Consider the following 18944-nt stretch of genomic DNA (forward strand, 5'->3'; position numbering starts at 1 on the left):
GCTCATGCTCTCTTGGGATGTCAGGACTGATGGAAATAAGTAGCTTTAAATGCAGAGACCCGGGTTAGAGCTCATCACCAGCACGGCCTATCTGAATGATCTTGGGCAAGTGAGTCCCCAAAGTGAGTTTCCTCATCTGTGACTTAGAGCTAATGCTCCCTTCTTACAGGCTTGCTATGATGTTCTTGTGAATCCATTCCATGGATATTTCCTGAGCACTTTTTATGAGCCAGGTACTGTTATCAATCTGGGATATGGTGGAGAGCAAGACAGACCAGATGCCTGCCTTCAGCAAAGCTTCTGTTTTATGGGGAGATAGATAGTGAGCAGCGCAAAGCTTTTCACGCTTCTCAGGTGGCACTAGTGGTAAAGAACCCGCCTGCCAGTGCAGGAGACATAAGAGATGCAGACTCAGTCCCTGGGTCAGGAAGATCCCCTGGAGGAGGGCGTGGCAACCCACTCCACAGAGGAGCCTGGCAGGCTACAGTCCGTGGGGTCGCAGAGTTGGACATGACTGAAGTGATTTAGCATGCAGACAGTGAGCAAATAAGTCTATGAAGTGATGTCAGGTAATGTATGAAAATGAAGATGCTACCCACAATGTCAGCACTAAATCAACATTAGTGTCCCTCCCCAAATATCTCAGCTGGAAGTCAATATAGAGATTGTTGTTGTTTAGTTTCTTAGTCATGTCCAACTCTTTTTTGTAACCCCATGAACTACAGCCTGCCAGACTCTGTCCGTGGGATTCTCCAAGCAAGAATACTGGAATGGGTTGTCATTTCCTTTCCCAGGGCATCTTCCTCACCCAGGGATTGAACCCTCATCTGCTTGGCAGGCAGATTCTTTAGCATTGAGCCACCTGGGAAACCCCAATATAGGAGCAATTTCTAGCTAAAACCTACTTATCAACATAACAGAATTTAGGTCTGGTATCTCCAGTCTGGTAAATAGGTGTGAGGGCCAGTGGCGACCAGTCTTGGTAAGAAATGAGGATAATGATCGTACCTTCCTCAGTGGGTTGTAGAGGGGATGCAGGGAGAGACCGTGGCAGAGCTCTTAGTGCCTGGCCCATGGTAAGTGCTCAGAATGGAAGCTAGGTCAAAGGAGAGGCAGGCAGAAGAGAGAGATTTGCTCTGTCCTTGAAGTTGACCATCTGACCTGCCTCTTGGGAAACCTATATGCAGGTCAGGAAGCAACAGTTAGAACTGGACATCGAACAACAGACTGTTTCCAAATAGGAAAAGGAGTACGTCAAGACTGTATATTTTCACCCTGCTTATTTAACTTATATGCAGAGTACATCATGAGAAACGCTGGGCTGGAAGAAGCACAAGCTGGAATCAAGATTGACAGGAGAAATATCAATAACCTCAGATATGCAGCAATGGCAACCCACTCCAATACTCTTGCCTGGAAAATTCCATGGACGGAGGAGCCTGGTAGGCTGCAGTCCATGGGGTCGCGAGGAGTCAGACACGACTGAGCGGCTTCATTTTCACTTTTCACTTTCATGCATTGGAGAAGGAAATGGCAACCCACTCCAGTGTTCTTGCCTGGAGAATCCCAGGGACGGGGGAGCGTGGTGGGCTGCTGTCTATGGGGTTGCACAGAGTCGGACACGACTGAAGTGACTTAGCAGCAGCAGCAGCAGATATGCAGATGACACCACCCTTATGGCAGAAAGTGAAGAGGAGCTAAAAAGCCTCTTGATGAAAGTGAAAGAGGAGAGTGAAAAAGTTGGCTTAAAGCTCAACATTCAGAAAATGAAGATCATGGCATCTGGTCCCATCACTTCATGGGAAATAAATGGGGAAACAGTGGAAACAGCATCAGACTCTATTTTGGGGGGGCTCCAAAATCACTGCAGATGGTGATTGCAGCCATGAAATTAAAAGACGCTTACTCCTTGGAAGGAAAGTTTTGACCAACCTAGATAGTATATTCAAAAGCAGAGACATTACTTTGCCGACTAAAGTCCATCTAGTCAAGGCTATGGTTTTTCCTGTGGTCATGTATGGATGTGAGAGTTGGACTGTGAAGAAAGCTGAGTGCCAAAGAATTGATGCTTTTGAACTGTGGTGTTGGAGAAGACTCTTGAGAGTCCCTTGGACTGCAAGGAGATCCAACCAGTCCATTCTAAAGGAGATCAGCCCTGGGTGTTCATTGGAAGGAATGATGCTAAAGCTGAAGCTCCAGTACTTTGGCCACCTCATGAGAAGAGTTGACTCATTGGAAAAGACCCTGATGCTGGGGGGGCTTGGGGGCAGGAGGAGAAGGGGATGACAGAGGATGAGATGGGTGGATGGCATCACCGACTCGATGGACGTGAGTTTGAGTGAACTCCAGGAGTTGGTGATGGACAGGGAGGCCTGGCGTGCTGCGATTCATGGGGTCGCAGAGTCGGACAGGACTGAGCGACTGAACTGAACTGAACTGAAGTTGACAAGACAGATGGGGTCAGCCCTCAGCTAGGTTAGGTTGCTGTTTGTTTCAGAACCAGCTGATGGGCAGAGAGGAGAGCAGAAAAGAAGAGAGGAGGAGAAGTGGGGTGGGCTTATGGGCAGTGTGTGTTAGGCACTCAGTCTGGCTTATGGGCAAGGGCAGGCTCAAGACTGGAACCAAATACAGAGACCGAAGTCATGTGTATGTAGTGGCTGGAATGAGACCAGACACCAGGGGACCACTCAACTGGCACCTCCCTGAGCAGCATGTAAGTTGCTGAAGGCCAGCAGGTGTTGAGTCCAGAGGCATCCTCCCTCATCACACCACCTCCCCGGGGTTCATAGGAAACATTTTGGAAGGGTTAATAGTCAAAGAATAGGAATTGGGGGTGGAGAGTAGAAACTGGCTAAAGGTGCCAGCAAGTTGAATCAATCAAAGAGGGACTGAGAAATACAGAAGCAATGAGGGCAGGACAACTAGAGGCAGCTTCTGAGGACGCTGACTGGGGTGTGGTGGTGCTGGTGGAGCGGCAGCAGGGCAAATCATCAGTTCACCTTCCCCATGTGTCTGGTAATGTTTACAGAGTCGATCCTTGCCAAGTGACAGTCTTTAGTTCAAGCAGGGGAAAACAAATAATCTGACATTGCTTCTAGTACTAAAATCTGTCTTTGAATCTAGTCTTACCATTTAAGAGATTGATGACCCTAGGAAGCTTAGTCCTTCTGAGCCTCAATTTCTCCATCTTTAAGTGGAATCCATACCTACTGTGCCAATTAGGATTTCATATTACTTTGAGAAAAAAGCAGATGAGCAGACAAATGATAACTGAAATGGAGAGATTTATATTCCTATGAAGAAGAAGCCCGGTAGTAGGTAGTCTAGGTTATACAGCTACTCAAGGATATCTCCAGGAAAACAGGCTTCTTTTAATCTTCATGCTTCACCTGATCTTTGTGTTTGACATCCACCCTCATGGTTACAAGACAGCTGCTTCGTGCCTAAGCAGAGTGTCCATTTTCCAGGAGGCAAGGGTGGAAAAGGGAAGGACATTAGCTTTTTTTGTTAAGTCTTTGTCTTTTTTATTAGCAAAAGAAAACTTTCCCTTGAAACTTCAATGGACAGACCTGGGTCACGTGGTCACTCCTAGCTGCAAAAAAAAAAAAAAAAAAGTGTCAGAAGATGAGTTTTCATGTGTGTTTTGTTATGTTTGTATGTTTATTTTTAGCTGAGTCTGTTGCTGTCTTGAAAAGAAAACCAGGTCTCTGACAGTAAAAAGGAGAGTTGGGCAACTAGTAATCTTTCCAAAACCCTGTCACAAGAGGGTTAACTGGGGTATTATGTCCTCAGCAGAGTGCTCAGAACATGAAAAGACCATAAAAAATGTCTCTTTTTTCACTCTGAGATACCACTTTTTTTCACTTTGAGGTATCTAAAGCTGCTGCTGCTGCTGCTAAGTCACTTCAGTCATGTCCAACTCAGTGCGACCCCATAGACGGCAGCCAACCAGGCTCCCCCATCCCTGGGATTCTCCAGGCAAGAAGACTGGAGTGGGTTGCCATTTCCTCTTCCAGTGCATGAAAGTGAAAAATCAAAGTGAAGTCACTCAGTCGTGTCCAACTCCTAGCGACCCCATGGACTGCAGCCTACCAGGCTCCTCCATCCATGGGATTTTCCAGGCAAGAGTACTGGAGTGGGTTGCCATTGCCTTCTCTGGTATCAAAAGCTGGACATTGCTTTTTAGGAGTAGAAGCTTTGGAAGCCACTCCAAGATTCTGTGGCCTCATTCTGTAGAATCCCAGTATCCAGGATGTCTTACCCATGACTCAGTACTTTTAAGTGTCCAGAAGTATGTGCATGCGTGTGTGCTAAGTCACTTTAGTCGTGTCCGACTCTTTGTGACCCCATGGACTGTAGCCTGCCAGGCTCCTCTGTCCATGGGATTCTCCAGGCAAGAATACTGGAGTGAGTGGGTTGCCATGCCCTCCTCCAGGGTATCTTCCTGACCCAAGGACTGAACTTGAGTTTCTTACGTCTCCTGCACTGGCAAGCAAGTTCTTTACCATTAACACCATCTGGAAAGCCCTGCTCAAAATTATGTGTATATATGTGTTATTTGCTCAGTCGTGTCCAGCTCTTTACAACCCTGTGGACTATAGCTTGCCAGGCTCTCTGTCCATGGAATTCTCCCCACAAGAATACTGGAGTGGGTAGCCATTCTCTTCTCCAGGGTATCTTCCCAACCCAGGGATCAAATCTGGGTCTCCCACATTGCATGCAGATTGTTTACCATCTGAGCCACCAGGTCCAACCCTTTAAAAGCATGGATTCTAGGTGCACTAAAATCGAGTAATTGGATTAGTCAGATCTTTCTCCCAGACTTTCCCCACAGGAACTGTGAGCCCTCAGAGGGCATGCGTTGAGTCACTGGTCTTCATACTCTCACCACCTGGCAGTTTACTTTGTCAGTCGAATTGGATTGACACCTTTCCAAGAAGTCACTCTCCACTGTATAAGGAATTACTAATTGAGAATTTCACTATCTAGAACAAATACTAGGGACTTTCATGTATTTTTTTTTTGTCTCTTCCTCTCTATCTCCCTTCTTTTCCCTGAAAATGTATCATTTCAGTCACCTGAAATGGTTATGGACCAGGTCAAAGTTTTTCAGAAAATTCCTATTTACACCATCTCCTTCTGTTACAATGATGAGATTGCAAATGGATTTTTGAAAGACCTTGCTTCTTTGACTGGAGGAGAGTTTCATTCTTATAATTTTGGCTACAAGGATCCCTGTACTCCAGAGGCTGTTCAGGTAAGAGCTTCATGAGCCGAGCAGAGTGTTCACTTACTTGAGCACTAATGGTTGGAGATCTGTGGACAATGATGGGGAGAACAGCAACCATAAGGACAACTAAGTTGAGAAAATGAATCACCTAACAGCTAGTGTCCTGCAAACTGTGGTGGCCTAAGGACCACCTGAGCTAGGGCACCTGTGAAAATTCAGATTCTCGAGTTCCACTGCCAAGCTATTAAATCAGGCTCCAGGCACAGAGGCCCAGGAATCCTAATAGATTCCATTTTTCTTCTAAGCTTTTTATTATGGAATGTTGCAAACAAATGCAAAAGTAGAAGAGGATATATATATATATATATAGACCATGTACCTATCAGTCAAATTTAACAATTAACAACATTTTGCCAAACTTTAGCAACAAACACCCTGGGGGTCCATATATAAGGTTTGTTAACCACTTCCTGTTTGCACATATTTGTGGAAAAGTTTCAAAGGGAAAGTTTCAAAAAATTCACTTGCTAGGTAGTTGTCTTCTGACTCATCAGGCTGTATAACCATGTGACCATCTGATTAAACAATTCATTGTAATGAGCTAATACAAGGAAGTAAATAAAATTCTATGCCCTAATCCTCCAATTTTGGCCAGATGTGCATGTCAAGTGTGCCCCTCTAGAGAACGTGTTTCTTATTGTCTGTTCTAAGGAGTGACTTTAAATCCAGGACAAGCCAGAACACTGATCAATGCTTACATGTGAGAAACTATTAATACCAGAGTCTGGAAATGACTCACTCAAAAGAATCAGACAGACTAGTACTCTGAGCTCATCAGAGGGCAATGCCCACTCCCATCACCTAGACTAGAAAACCTCATAATTCAGTGGGTATTAGGTAAAGTTTAAAGGAAGATCTTTCCTCAATAGTGGGAACAGCCAAATGCTGCTCTACTTCTGTCTAGAAAATCATAAATGCAAAACATGAAAGGGTCAATCCATTTCCAGGGAATTTAGCTGCATCCACTCTTCCCAGTCACATTCAACATACTACTGGAAGCTCTACCAAGACAACAAGGCAAGAAAATAAATAAAAGGGATACAGATTAGAAAGGAAGAAATATACCTGTCCCTATTTGCAAGTAACAAATAAAAGTCCAAGGGAGCTACAAAAAAACTCCTAGAACTATTAACTGAGTTCAGCAAGGTCACTGGTTATAAGATCAGCACACAAAATTCAATCACATTTTGATAAATAAAAATAAACATACAGAATTCAAAATTAAATATTTAAATTTAGTATTTCCTCCAAAATGAAATACTTAGGTATATATATTATGTAGTACATATACAGAAAAACCTTCTGAAATAGAATAAAATTAAACTATATTTTCATTCAACATCCAATGGAATATACAAAAATGCTACTGGAACTAATAATTGAAGTTAGCAAGATTGTAGTATCCTACAAGGTCAACATATAACATACAAAAATGTTGTCATATTAGCAAATAACAATAAACATTGAAATAAAAATTATCATTTACAATCTCACCAAATATATGAAACATGTAGTGACAAATTTGTCAAAGTGTGTGAAAGGCCTGTCACTGAAAACTATAAAACATGGAGGGTTGTATGTTGTTTATGGGTTAGAAGACATCACAATGTTAGAATGTGCATTCTCAAAAAGAAAATCTGAATTGTATCTCTATTGTATTTGTGTAGTCGTTCCTTTACCTTTCAATCTGTAGTTGACATGCACAGACAGAGTCAGTCAGTCAGTCAGTCAGTCAGTTCAGTCGCTCAGTCATGTCTGACTTTGTGACCCCATGAGTAGCAGCACACCAGGCCTCCCTGTCCGTCACCAACTCCTGGAGTTCACTCAGACTCACATCCATTGAGCCATCCAGCCATCTCATCCTCGGTCATCCCCTTCTCCTCCTGCCCCCAATCCCTCCCAGCATCAGAGTCTTTTCCAATGAGTCAACTCTTCGCATGAGGTGGCCAAAGTACTGGAGTTTCAGCTTCAGCATCAGTCCTTCCAAAGAAATCCCAGGGCTGATCTCCTTCAGAATGGACTGGTAGTGGTTCTCAAGTTGCTGTTCTGCCATCTTCCTGTCTCCTTCAGTCCCTCCATGTGTATTCCATGTGTATATGACCCTCTTCAGTGCTATAATAGGGCATATAACAGAGGTTGCCATGTGCAGTACTGTATTTAGTGTTTTCATTTTAATTTTTCTAGGACATTAATTTATATGAAAATAAAAAGAATACTAAGAGAGGAAAAAAATAGACTTAACACATTCCTAATCAAAATTTCAGCAGGTTTTTTAGTAAAAGTTGACAAACTAATTCCATGGAAATTCAGAAGATTTCAAATAGCCAAAATGCTTTGAAAAAGAAAATCAAAGTTGAAAGACTAATACTACTTGATCTCAAGATGTATAAAGCTATAGTCATCAAGACAGGGTGGTATTAGTGTAAAGACAGATTTATAGATCAACAGAACAAAAGAGCAAAACCAGAAATAGACTATCACATATGTGGATAACTGATTTTCAACAGAGATCCAAAGGCAATTCAGTGGAGAAAGTGTATTTTTTTTCCTCCAACAAATGTTGGAACAGTTGGATAAAATAGACATACCTTGCTCCATACATCACACTGTAATAAAAAATTAACTCAAAATGATACATGGACCGAAATGTAAAACCTAGGTTTTTTCCCCTCCTAGTAGAGAACATATGAAAAACCCTTTGAGACACTTAGACCAAAAAAATTTTTATTAGGATATCAAAAACATAGTCCATATAAAGCAACTCAATAAATTTGATTTAATCAAAATTAAAAATTTCTCTTTAAAAAACAATGCTAAGATAACTAAAAGACAAGTTGTAGACTGGGAGAAAATGTTTTCAAATTGTATTCATTGTCTTGTATCCAGAATATATTAAGATTTCTCAAAACTCAAGGAAACAAAAAATGGGCAAAAGATTTGGACAGACACCCTACCAAAGAAGATATATGCATTTCAAACAAGATCATGAAAAAATGCTTAATATCATTAATCATTAGGGAAACACAAATTAACCATAAAGAAATACCATTACACAGCTATTAAAATGGCTAAAATTAAGGCAACTGACCTTATCAAGTTTTTACAAGGATATGGAGGAACTAGAACTCTCATATATTACGAATGGGAATGTAAACTAGTGCAATCATTTTGGAAAACAGTTTGGTCATTTCTTGAAAAGTTCAACATCACCACCCATGTGATCTTATTCACTGACCCAAGAGAAATGAAAGCAGATGTTCATATGAAGACTTGTGCACAATAGCTTTAGTATTTATCATAGCTCAAACCTGGAAACTCAAATGTCCATCTACAGGTGACTAAATTTTGGATTTGGTATAAAATAGAATACTGCTCAGCCCTAGAAATGAATGTACTATTGATTCATGCTATATCATGGGTGAATCTCAAAATAACTATAAAAGTAAACTAGACACAAAAAGATGATATACTGTATGATTCCATTTAAATAAAATCCCATAAAGCAACTATACTCTAATAAAAATTAATTTAAAATAAGTATGGGTTTCCGTTTGGGTGATTTAAAAAGTTCTTGAACTAGATAATAGTGATGGTTGCACAATATCGTAGATGTTCTTAATGCTACTGAGGTGTACACACTTTAAAAATGGTTAAAATAGTAAACTTCATGGGTATTTTGCTGAAAACAAATATAGACCTGCTGAAAAAATAGACAAGTAAAATTCCAGAAAATTGAAACTGATAGTGACAGCAAGTAGATGAATAGTTGCTTGTTTTTTGAAGAGGGGCTAAGAGGGAGGGCAGATCTACAGCGGGATACAAACAAACTTTACAGAGGGTAATGGATATAATCATTATCTTTATTGCAGAGATGATTTCACAAGTGTGAATGTCAAAACTATTCAAATGGTACATTTTACATACATTCAGTTTGTTGTTGTTCAGTTGCTAAGTCATGCAACCCCATGGACTGCAGCACACCAGGCTTCCCTGTTCTTCACTATCTCCTGGAGTTTGCTCAAACTCATGTCCATTGAGTCGGTGATGCCATCCAACCATCTTATCCTCTGTTGCCCCTTCTCCTCTTGCCTTCAGTCTTTCCCAGTATCAGGGTCTTTTCCAAAGTCAGTCCTTCTCATCAGGTGGCTAAAGTATTGGAGCTTCAGCTTCAGGAATCAGTCCTTCCAATGAATGCTGCTGCTGGTGCTAAGTCGCTTCAGTCGTGTCCAACTCTGTGCGACCCCATAGACGGCAGCTCACCAGGCTCCCCTGTCCCTGGGATTCCCCAGGCAAGAACACTGGAGTGGGTTGCCATTTCCTTCTCCAATGCATTAAAGTGAAAAGTGAAAGTGAAGTTGCTCAGTCGTGTCTGACTCTTCGAGCTGCCATGGACTGCAGCCTACCAGGCTCCTCCATCCATGGGATTTTCCAGGCAAGAGTACTGGAGTGGAGTGCCATTGCCTTCTCTGCTTCCAGTGAATATTCAGGGTTGATTTCCCTTAAGATTGATTGGTTTGATCTCCTTGTAGTCCAAGGGACTCTAAAGAGTCTTCTCCAGCACCACACTTCAAAAGCATTGATTCTTCAGCTATCTGTACATGACTACTGGAAAAACCATAGCTTTGACTATATGGACTTTTGTCAGCAGTGATGTCTCTGCTTTTTAATACACTGTCTAGGTTTGTCATAGCTTTCCTTCCAAGGAGCAAGTGTCTTTTAATTTTATGACTGTAGTCACTGTCCACAATGATTTTGGAACCCAAAAAAAGAAAATTTGTCACTGCTTCCACTTTTTTCTCAGTTTGCCATGAATGATGGCAGCGGATGCCATGATGTTAGTTTTCTGAATGTTGAATTTTAAGCCAGCTTTTTCACTCTTCTGTTTCACTCTCATCAAAAGGCTCTTTAGTTCCTCTTCATTTTCTGCCACACCTCAATTAGGCTGTCTAAAAAATAAATAAGAACTACATGAAATTCTTTAGATTCTTCTTTTCCTGATACAGTTTGTTTTTTTTGTTAGAAATGTTTGGAATCTGAACTTTCATATAATCTTGCAATGTGTTTACTTATTTTGGTAGAATGAAGATCTGACTCTTTTAATTAAGGAAATGGAGCAAGGACGCAATGATCTAGAGAAGGTGCAAGACCTTTACTCAGAGTCATTGGTCATGGACTGGTGGTACAATGCAGAAAAAGATGGAGACAAGTGAGCATAACAAAGCCCATCACAGAGGTCCTCTTGGGTGCTCTGCTGGATCTCTTTACCACTTCTTTCTACAGTGCTTTGTGAGAGTTCTTTCATTTATTTATTTATTTTACTTAAAAAAAATTTTAAATATAAATTTATTTATTTTAATTGGAGGTTAATTACTATACAATATTGTATTGGTTTTGCCATACATCAACATGAATCCACCACAGGTAAACACTTGTTCCCCAACCTTAACCCCCCTCCATCCTCCCTCCCCATACCATCCCTCTGGATCATCTCAGTGCACCAGCCCCAAGCATCCAGTATCATGCATCGAACCTGGACTGGCAGTTCATTTCATATATGATATTATACATGTTTCAATGCCATTCTCCCAAATCATCCCACCCTCTCCATCTCCCACGGAGTCCAAAAGACTGTTCTATACATCTGTGTCTCTTTTGCTGTCTCACATACAGGGTTATCCTTACCATCTTTCTAAATTCCATATATAAGCATTAGTATACTGTATTGGTGTTTTTCTTTCTGGCTTACTTCACTCTGGATAATAGGCTCCAGTTTCATCCACCTCATTAGAACTGATTCAAATGTATTCTTTTTAATGGCTGAGTAATACTCCTTTGTGTATATGTACCACAGCTTTCTTATCCATTCATCTGCTGATGGACATCTAGGTTGCTTCCATGTCCTGGCTATTATAAACAGTGCTGCGATGAACATTGGGGTACACGTTTCTCCTTCAATTCTGGTTTCCTCAGTGTGTATGCCCAGCAGTGGGATTGCTGGGTCATAAGGCAGTTCTATTTCCAGTTTTTTAAGGAATCTCCACACTGTTCTTCATAGTGGCTGTACTAGTTGTCATTCCCACCAACAGTTTAAGAGGGTTCCCTTTTCTCCACACCCTCTCCAGCATTTATTGCTTTTAGACTTTTGGATCACAGCCATTCTAACTGGTGTGAAATGGTATTTCATTGTGGTTTTGATTTGCATTTCTCTGATAATGAGTGATGTTGAGCTTCTTTTCATGTGTTTGTTAGCCATCTGTATGTCTTCTTTGGAGAAATGTCTATTTAGTTCTTTGGCCCATTTTTTGATTGAGTTGTTTATTTTTCTGGAATTGAGCTCCAGAAGTTGCTTGTATATTTTTGAGATTAATTGTTTGTCAATTGCTTCATTTGCTATTATTTTCTCCCATTCTGAAGACTGTCTTTTCACCTTGCTTATAGTTTCCTTTGTTGTGCAGAAGTTTTTAAGTTTAATTAGGTCCCATTTGTTTATTTTTGCTTTTATTTCCAGTATTCTGGGAGGTGGGTCATAGAGGATCCTGCTGTGATGTATGTCAGAGAGTGTTTTGCCTATGTTCTCCTCTAGGAGTTTTATAGTTTCTGGTCTTACGTTTCGATCTTTAATCCATTTTGAGTTTATTTTTGTGTATGGTGTTAGAAAATGTTCTAGTTTCATTCTTTTACAAGTGGTTAACCAGTTTTCCCAGCACCAGTTGTTAAAGAGATTGTCTTTTCTCCATTGTATATTCTTGCCTCCTTTGTCAAAGATAAGGTGTCCATAGGTGTGTGGATTTATCTCTGGTCTTTCTATTTTGTTCCATTGATCTATATTTCTGTCTTTGTGCCGGTACCATACTGTCTTGATGACTATGGCTTTGTAGTATAGCCTGAAGTCAGGCAGGTTGATTCCTCTAGTTCCATTCTTCTTTCTCAAGATTGCTTTGGCTATTCGAGGTTTTTTGTATTTCCATACAAATTGTGAAATTATTTGTTCTAGCTCTGTGAAAAATACCATTGGTAGCTTGATAGGGATTGCGTTGAATCTATAGATTGCTTTGGGTAGTATACTCATTTTCACTATATTGATTCTTCCGATTCATGAACATGGTATATTTCTCCATCTATTAGTATCCTCTTTGATTTCTTTCACCAGTGTTTTATAGTTTTCTGTATTTAGGTCTTTAATTTCTTTAGGTAGATATATTCCTAAGTATTTTATTCTTTTCATTGCAATGGTGAATGGAATTATTTCCTTAATTTCTCTTTCTGTTTTCTCATTATTAGTGTATAGGAATGCAAGGGATTTCTGTGTGTTGATTTTCTATCCTGCAACTTTACTATATTCATTGATTAGCTCTAGTAATTTTCTGGTGGAGTCTTTAGGGTTTTCTATGTAGAGGATCATGTCATCTGCAAACAGTGAGAGTTTTACTTCTTCTTTTCCAGTTTGGATTCCTTTTATTTCTTTTTCTGCTCTGATTGCTGTGGCCAAAACTTCCCAAACTATGTTGAATAGTAGTGGTGAAAGTGGGCACCCTTGTCTTGTTCCTGACCTTAGGGGAAATGCTTTCAGTTTTTCACCATTGAGGATAATGTTTGCTGTGGGTTTGTCACATACAGCTTTTATTATGTTGAGGTATGTTCCTTCTGTTCCTGCTTTCTGGAGAGTTTTTATCATAAATGGATGTTTAATTTTGTCAAAGGCTTTCTCTGCATCTATTGAGATAATCATATGGCTTTTATTTTTCAATTCGTTAATGTGGTGTATTATATCAATTGATTTGCAGATATTGAAGAATCCTTGCATCCCTGGGATAAAGCCCACTTCATCATGGTGTATAATCTTTTTAATGTGTTGTTGGATTCTGATTGCTAGAACTTTGTTAAGGATTTTTGCATCTATGTTCATCAGTGATATTGGCCTGTAGTTTTCTTTTTGTGTGGCATCTTTGTCAGGTTTTGGTATTAGGGTGATGGTGCTCTCATAGAATGAGTTTGGAAGTTTACCTTCTTCTGCAATTTTCTGCAAGAGTTTGAGTAGGATAGGTGTAGCTCTTCTCTAAATTTTTGGTAGAATTCAGCTGTGAAGCTGTCTGGACCTGGGCTTTTGTTTGCTGGAAGATTTATGATTACAGTTTCAGTTTCTGTGCTTGTAATGGGTCTGTTAAGATTTTCTATTTCTTCCTGGTTCAGTTTTGGAAAGTTTGTAATTTTCTAAGAATTTGTCCATTTCTTCCAGGTTGTCCATTTTATTGGCATATAATTGCTGATAGTAGTCTCTTATGATCCTTTGTATTTCTGTGTTGTCTGTTGTGATCTCTCCATTTTCATTTCTAATTTTATTGATTTTATTTTTCTCTCTTTGCTTCTTGATGAGTCTGGCTAATGGTTTGTCAATTTTATTTATCCTTTCAAAGAACCAGCTTTTGGCTTTGTTGATTTTTGCTATGGTCTCTTTTGTTTCTTTTGCATTTATTTCTGCCCTAATTTTTAAGATTTCTTTCCTTCTACTAACCCTGGGATTCTTCATTTCTTCCTTTTCTAGTTGCTTTAGGTGTAGAGTTAGGTTATTTATTTGACTTTTTTCTTGTTTCTTGAGGTATGCCTGTATTGCTATGAACTTTCCCCTTAACATTGCTTTTACAGTGTCCCACAGGTTTGGGGTTGTTGTGTTTTCATTTTCATTCATTTCTGTGCATATTTTGATTTCTTTTTTGATTTCTTCTATGATTTGTTGGTTATTCAGCAGTATGTTGTTCAGCCTCCATATGTTGGAATTTTAAATAGTTTTTCTCCTGTAATTGAGATCTAATCTTAGTGCATTATGGTCAGAAAAGATGCTTGGAATGATTTCAGTTTTTTTGAATTTACCAAGGCTAGATTTATGGCCCAGGATGTGATCTATCTTGGAGAAGGTTCCGTGTGTGCTTGAGAAAAAGGTGAAATTCATTGTTTTGGGGTGAAATGTCCTATAGATATCAATTAGGTCTAACTGGTCTATTGTATCATTTAAAGTGTGTGTTTCCTTGTTAATTTTCTGTTTAGTTGATCTATCCATAGATGTGAGTGGGGTATTAAAGTCTCCCACTATTATTGTGTTATTGTTAATTTCCCCTTTCATACTTGTTAGCATTTGTCTTACATATTGCGGTGCTCCTATGTTGGGTGCATATATATTTATAATTGTTATATCTTCTTCTTGGATTGATCCTTTGATCATTATGTAGTGGCCTTCTTTGTCTCTTTTCACAGCCTTTGTTTTAAAGTCTATTTTATCGGATATGAGTATTGCCACTCCTGCTTTCTTTTGGTCTCTATTTGCATGGAATATCTTTTTCCAACCCTTCACTTTCAGTCTGTATGTGTCCCCTGTTTTGAGGTGAGTCTCTTGTAGACAACATATATAGGGGCTTTGTTTTTGTATCCATTCAGCCAGTCTTTGTCTTTTGGTTGGGGCATTCAACCCATTTATGTTTAAGGTAATTATTGATAAGTATGATCCTGTTGCCATTTACTTTATTGTTTTGGGTTCGAGTTTATACACCCTTTTTGCATTTCCTGTCTAGAAAAGATCCTTTAGCATTTGCTGGAGAGCTGGTTTGGTGGTGCTGAATTCTCTCAGCCTTTGCTTCTCTGTAAAGCTTTTGATTTCTCCTTCATATCTGAATGAGATCCTTGCTGGGTACAGTAATCTGGGCTGTAGGTTATTTTCTTTCATCACTTTAAGTATGTTCTGTGCTGTTCCCTCCTGACCTGAAGAGTTTATACTGACAGATCAGCTGTTATCCTTATGGGAATCCCCTTGAGTGTTACTTGTTGTTTTTCCCTTGCTGCTTTTAATATTTGTTCTTTGTGTTTGATCTTTGTTAATTTGATTAATATGTCTCTTGGGGAGTTTTGTCTTGGGATTATCCTGTTTGGGACTCTCTGGGTTTCTCGGACTTGGGTGATTATTTCCTTCCCCATTTTAGGGAAGTTTTCAACTATTATCTCCTCAAGTATTTTCTCATGTCTTTCTTTTTGTCTTCTTCTTCTGGGACTCCTATGATTCGAATGTTGGGGCATTTAACACTGCCCTGGAGGTCTCTGAGATTGTCCTCATTTCTTTTAATTCGTTTTTCTTTTCTCCTCTCTGATTCATTTATTTTTACCATTCTATCTTCTAATTCACTAATCCTATTTTGTGCCTCTGTTATTCTACTATTTGTTGCCTCCAGAGTGTTTTTGATCTCATTTATTGCATTATTCATTATATATTGACTCTTTTTTATTTCTTCTAGGTCCTTGTTAAACGTTTCTTGCATCTTCTCAATCCTTGTCTGTGATTCCATTTTGATTTCAAGATTTTGGATCATTTTCACTATCATTATTCGGAATTCTTTATCAGGTAGATTCCCTATCTCTTCCTCTTTTGTTTGGTTTGGTGGGCATTTATCCTGTTCCTTTACCTGCTGGGTATTCCTCTGTCTCTTCATCTCATTTATATTGCTGAGTTTGGGGTGGCCTTTCTGTATTCTGGCAGTTTGTGGAGTTCTCTTTATAGTGCAGTTTCCTCGCTTTGGGTGGGGTTGTACAGGTGGCTTGTCAAGGTTTCTTGGTTAGGGAAGCTTGTGTCAGTGTTCTGGTGGGTGGAGCTGGATTTCTTCTCTCTGGAGTGCAATGAAGTGTCCAGTAATGAGTTATGAGATGTCAGTGGTTTTGGAGTAGCTTTGGGTAGCCTGTATATTGAAGCTCAGAGCTGTGTTCCTGTGTTGCTGGGGAATTTGCATGGTATGTCTTGCTCTGGAACTTGTTGGCCCTTGGGTGGTGCTTGGTTTCAGTGTAGGTATGGAGGCATTTGATGAGCTCCTATCAATTAATGTTCCCTGGAGTTCTCTGGTGTTCTCAGGGTTTGGACTTAAGCCTCCTGCTTCTGGTTTTCAGTCTTATTTTTACAGTAGTCTCAAGACTTCTCCTTCTATACAGCACCATTGATAAAACATCTAGGTTAAAGATGAAAAGTTTCTCCGCAGTGAGGGACACCCAGAGAGGTTCACAGAGTTACATGGAGAAGAGAAGAGGGAGGAGGGAGTTAGAGGTGACCGGAATGAGATGAGGTGGAATCAAAAGAGGAGAAAGCAAGCTAGCCAGTAATCACTACCTTATGTGCACTCCACAACTGGACCGCTCAGAGATGTTCATGGAGTTATACAGAGACGAGAAGAGGGAGGAAGGAGACAGAGGTGGCCAGGAAGATAAAAGGGGGGAATCAAAAGGAGAGAGACAGAGCCAGCCAGTAGTTAGTTCCCTAAGTGTTCTCCACCATCTGGAACACACAGAAATTCACAGAGTTGGGTAGAGAAGAGAGGGGGTAGGGAGGAGACACAGGCGACCTGGTGGAGAAAAGTGATGTGAAGTGAAGTTGCTCAGTCATGTCTGATTCTTTGCGACCCCATGGACTGTAGCCTACCAGACTTCTCAGTCCATGGGATTTTCCAGGCAAGAGTACTGGAGTGGGTTGCCATTCCCTTCTCCAGGGGATCTTCCTAACCCAGGGATTGAACCCACGTCTCCTGCATTATAGGCAGACACTTTACCCTCTGAGCCACCAGGGAAGCCCTAAGGAGAGTCCAAAGCGGGGGGAGAACAGTCAAGCCAGTAATCTCGCTCCCAAGTAAAAATGGGTACTGAAGATTGGGTTCTTAAAGGTACAAAATTGATAACAAATACCAAAGAGCAAAGATTAAAAATCTAGGGTAGAGTTTGGAATTTCAAAAATACAATATTAAAGAAAAGAAAAAAAGAGGAAAAAAAGTCACAAAAATTATAAAATATATATATATATGAAGTTTGCTTTTAAAAAATAGGGTCTCTTTTCCCAATAAAGTCCACTATGAAACCAAAAAAAAAAAAAATAGGGTCTTTTTTTTGCAAAGTAATAATAGGTTATAAAAGTGAAAATTAAAGGAGTAATAGAGGACTTAAATTTTTTTTAATTAAAAAAAAAAGAATGATCATAAAAATAGTAAAAATATATCTAGGACTTTCTCTGGTGTTGTGGGTACTGTGGGGTCAGTTTATTTTCAGATAGTTCCTTGGCCCAGCTTATATTTCTCAAGTTCTATAGGCCCCTTCCTATGTAGTTGCTACTAACGACAGGCTTTTAATCTATTGCACCTGTCACTTCCAAGGCCGTTCCCTCTGTTTTAGCTTCTTCTGTTTGCTGGTCTCTTCAGAGTCTGATTTCTACCCTGACACAAAGGGAGCGGTGGTGGACACTTTTTTTAGGCTCACTTGTTCAGTCTTGCTGTGGGGAGGGAGGGACGCTGCAAACAAATAATGCTGGCATGTGTTCGCAGTGCCTCAGCCACACTGGGCCTGCCCCTGCTCATGGCGCGTGTACCCTCCCTCCCCACACTGCTCAGGCTCTAGGTTGCTCCACCAGGAATCGTCCAAGGCCGGCCCTGGGCTGCATGCACCTCCCAGGTCTAAGCCGCTCAGGTTCAGGCACTGGGGTAGTCCTCAGAGGCCCAGACTCGGTTGGGCCTGTGTTTTGTGCCCTTCCCAGGTCCGAGCAGCTCAGGTGACGAGGTGTTTGGCGAACACGGTTGCTGCAACTTATCGCCTCCCCCGTCCCTGCCGCTCAGTTTTCTGGGTGTACAACCGGCGCACCTTCTCAGGCGGATGTTGACTGTCCAGAACCCCAAGAAGTCTTAGTTAGCAAAGAAGCCTGCTTACAGTTTTGTAGATAATGTCTCTCTGGGGCTGCGATTGTCCCCTTCCAGCTCTGGCTGCCTGTCACCAGAGGGGGATTGTCTGCAGCCAGCTATCTCTGTTCAGTCCTTTGTTCTGTGCGCGGGCCTGGCGGTGTCTTAGGTTAGGGCTGGCTTTTCTCATGGTGGTTATCCCACAGTCTGGTTTGCTAACCCAAGTTAGTTTGCTCAGATTGCCCTCGGGACATTCAGGCCAGATCCTTACTCTAAGCAGCAGCCTGCGCCTCCCTGCCCAGCCCCCGCTTGCTAGTGGCAGGTGCAGGCGTCTGCGCTGCTGCTCTGCTGGAGGAGTTACCGTTGGGCTTATAATCTGTGGCTTTTAATTATTTATTTATTTTTCCTCCCTGTTATGTTGCCCTCTGTGCTTCCAAGGCTCGCCACAGACTTGGCAGTGAGAGTGTTTTCTGGTGTTTGGAAACTTCTCTTTTTAAGACTCCCTTCCTGGGACTAAGCTCCTTCCCTACCTCTTTTGTCTCCTTTTTTGTCTTTTATATTTTTTCCTACCTCCTTTCGAAGACAATGGGCTGCTTTTCTGGGTGCCTGATGTCCTCTGCCGGCATTCAGAAGTTGTTTTGTGGAATTTACTCAGTGTTTAAATATTCTTTTGATGAATTTGTGGGGAAGAAAGTTCTCCCCATCCTATTCCTCCGCCATCTTAGGACCGCCTCTGTGAGAGTTCTTTTAAAACATCACATATCTGTGTCTTTTTTGCTGTCCTGCATAAAAGACACAGATATGTGATGTTTTAAAAGAACTCTCACAGATGTTGTGGGGAGGGGGATGGGAGGGGGGTTCATGTTTGGGAATGCATGTACACCCATGGTGGATTCATATCAATGTATGGCAAAACCAATACAGAATTGTAAAGTAAAATTAAAAATAATAATAATAATAAAAAATAAGAT

The 18944-nt window shown here is 40.8% G+C and overlaps 1 protein-coding gene across 1 annotated transcript in view; it reads left to right on the forward strand.

Moving 5' to 3' along the window:
* The window catches only part of VWA3B (von Willebrand factor A domain containing 3B), a 184538-nt gene that overhangs the window by 97866 nt on the left and 67728 nt on the right, over positions 1-18944 (forward strand). Inside the window, 2 exon segments of the mRNA XM_040267618.1 lie at positions 5075-5257; positions 10369-10496. Of these exon segments, the coding sequence (XP_040123552.1) occupies positions 5075-5257; positions 10369-10496 (311 nt within the window).

Source organism: Oryx dammah, unplaced genomic scaffold (genome assembly GCF_014754425.2).
Source record: "Oryx dammah isolate SB20612 unplaced genomic scaffold, SCBI_Odam_1.1 HiC_scaffold_25, whole genome shotgun sequence".
NCBI classification, from domain to species: Eukaryota; Metazoa; Chordata; class Mammalia; order Artiodactyla; family Bovidae; genus Oryx; species Oryx dammah.